The sequence below is a fragment of the Parus major genome, chromosome Z (assembly GCF_001522545.3).
Source record: "Parus major isolate Abel chromosome Z, Parus_major1.1, whole genome shotgun sequence".
NCBI classification, from domain to species: Eukaryota; Metazoa; Chordata; class Aves; order Passeriformes; family Paridae; genus Parus; species Parus major.
The window spans coordinates 10,449,786-10,452,155 of NC_031799.1; the positions used below are offsets into that span (position 1 = coordinate 10,449,786).

General features: G+C 40.1%; 1 protein-coding gene across 1 annotated transcript in view; it reads left to right on the forward strand.

The window, feature by feature from the left end:
* The window catches only part of DNAJC21 (DnaJ heat shock protein family (Hsp40) member C21), a 14,088-nt gene that overhangs the window by 359 nt on the left and 11,359 nt on the right, over positions 1-2,370 (forward strand). The window contains exons 2-4 of the mRNA XM_019005277.2: positions 1-84; positions 937-1,060; positions 1,969-2,091. The exon at positions 1-84 is cut by the window's left edge and continues 30 nt beyond it. Coding sequence (XP_018860822.1) covers positions 1-84; positions 937-1,060; positions 1,969-2,091 — 331 coding nt within the window. The remainder of the gene's footprint in view (positions 85-936; positions 1,061-1,968; positions 2,092-2,370) is intronic.

Genomic DNA, 2,370 nt, shown 5'->3' on the forward strand with positions numbered 1-2,370 from the left:
CGAGAACGCGGAGGAGGCAGCGGAACAGTTCAAGTTGATCCAGGCGGCGTACGACGTGCTCAGCGACCCACAGGAACGGGCCTGGTGAGCCGCGCTTGGCCTGGCAGAGGCTTTGCCAGCCTGTCTCAGGGATTGTCCTGTGCTGCTCCTGGGCCTCGCTACAAGTCAGCGCGGACAGCCGTGGGCAGGAGCAGCCGCCTGGCTTTAGGCTTTGTAAGAGTTAGAGCCATGCAGCCCCACGGACGGGCACTCACCTTCCTCGTGGTGTGCCGGCAGCTGGAGGCGTGCTGGGCCCCTTGAGAACAGTCAGGCTTGGCCTGCTTCCTCCTCCCTGAGCACGGGGCAGCTTTTTCACGGCAGCTCTGGTCAGCCCTCAGGCCTTGGGCAGTGTGTACTGGTGTTCAGTCGTAATTTGAAATACACACATAAACATCTCTAAGGGATTCCTATTCTAAATGTTCTCTGTAGCTTGTTTTTCACATGGGCTGAAGCATCTGATAGATTACACAGCCAAACCCACCTCTCCTCAGTTTGTCTTCCTTGAAAATACAGGACTGGTTTTCAGTTTTTATGTACTCATGTATGATTTGGGCTTTTTTTGAGTGCATGTAAGTATTGGGTGATTTAAATAATGCCTTACCTATTTCTGGAATTTTGGTGAGGCATCTTGCTCAAATATGATTGATTGGTAGCTGGCTGTTGAGGAATTACTGCTAAAGATAGTGCAGATAAAGTAATAATAAGCAAAGTAAAGGTCAAGAGGGAATATTTACTGGGTCTGCCATGTTTTTTGTCTCTGAAGACTTTGGGTGGGAGAGACAAATTACAGACAGTGGGTTAAGCTATCCAGTGGTGTGATAGGTGTACTGTGTTAGTTTATCAGAACTGACAGGTGTTCTGTGTCTCTACATCCTTGATGCTGTGAATTTTTTCCAGGTATGATAATCACAGAGAGGCTCTGCTGAAAGGGGGAGTTGATGGAGACTATCAAGATGATAGCTTAGATCTGCTGCACTACTTCACTGTTAGCTGCTACTCTGGATATGGCGATGATGAAAAGGTAATGAATCGATTAATCTTTAATGAATCAGTTTAAATTGCATTATAAGTGTTGGCATTTGTTTTGTGTTAAAGCTGTACATAGAATTGTTAGCATGGTTTATGCAAATATAAGACAAAACTTAGCCTGGATGTATAAGGAAGCTTTAATTCTTGCATGTTGTCCAACAATTACTTCATCAATCATTCAATCATAATGTCCAAGTATGCTATACAACTACAGCTGTGGCATATTGTTTATTTATCTTACAATTCCAAGGCTTTGCAATACCATCTGTTTATTTAGAAATACCTTGCAAAGCTTGAATGTTTAAAACTACAGAAAAACAATGTAACAACAGTCTTTGTGGAAGGTGTGCTTGCTATAATTAAATTTCCTATTGCATTTTTGAATTCCTCATTGGATTTTAAAATACTCACCAAGTAATAAAATGCTCCCGGTGATTAGAAAAATCTTCACCAGAGAAAATACTTACCTGTCCTTTTGTTAATGTACTAGTAGTTAGTTAATTATATATTAGTTTAGAAAAATACAGGATATTTATTAGTGAATTTTATGTCTGGAATTTCCACAAAACTCCGTTCTGTGTAACTAGAAACGTATCACCATCTACAGCATATGGAAACCCTTTTTCTTCTAAAATTTCTATGTGATTACATATGTGACAGAAACTGTGTGAAGAAGATGGAAATAAAAGTCATGAAAGACAGAACTTTGTTAAGAAGGGTCTTGTGCTTCGAGCAAGTGCTTACAAGGTCTTTATACTGGTTTTGAATTGCTGTTGCAGTGTAGCAATGTTTCTCTAAAATACACTGCACCTGAGCATTTGAACATCTATTGCTGAGCTATGCAAAAGGTTTATTTATTTCTTTGTTTATTTATTTATTTAATTATTTTATTTATTTCAGGGATTCTTTACAGTCTATCGACAAGTTTTTGAGAAGATTGCAAAGGAAGAGTTGGAATATATGACACAGGAAGATAGTGAAGAATTCCCTATGTTTGGATATTCCCATAGTGACTATGATACGGTAAGAGCAAGCATAATGTAACGTTCTATTTCTTCTTGCCTCCTTTGGGCTCAGTTCCCTGTGGATATAACTTTTCTCTAGTCTCTCAGCCTCCTTTGGGCTGAATTCCTGGGATCCTCCCAGCATGGAACTTTTCTAACTTTTTTTTCCATCCCCCCCCTGCGATTTCTTCTGATTGCAATAATTCTAAAAAGACTTTATATGAAACATCATATCTCTCCATGCAATTTTTTAACCTCCAACAATATAACAAACTGCTCACTCTGCTTTCTGAAGTAA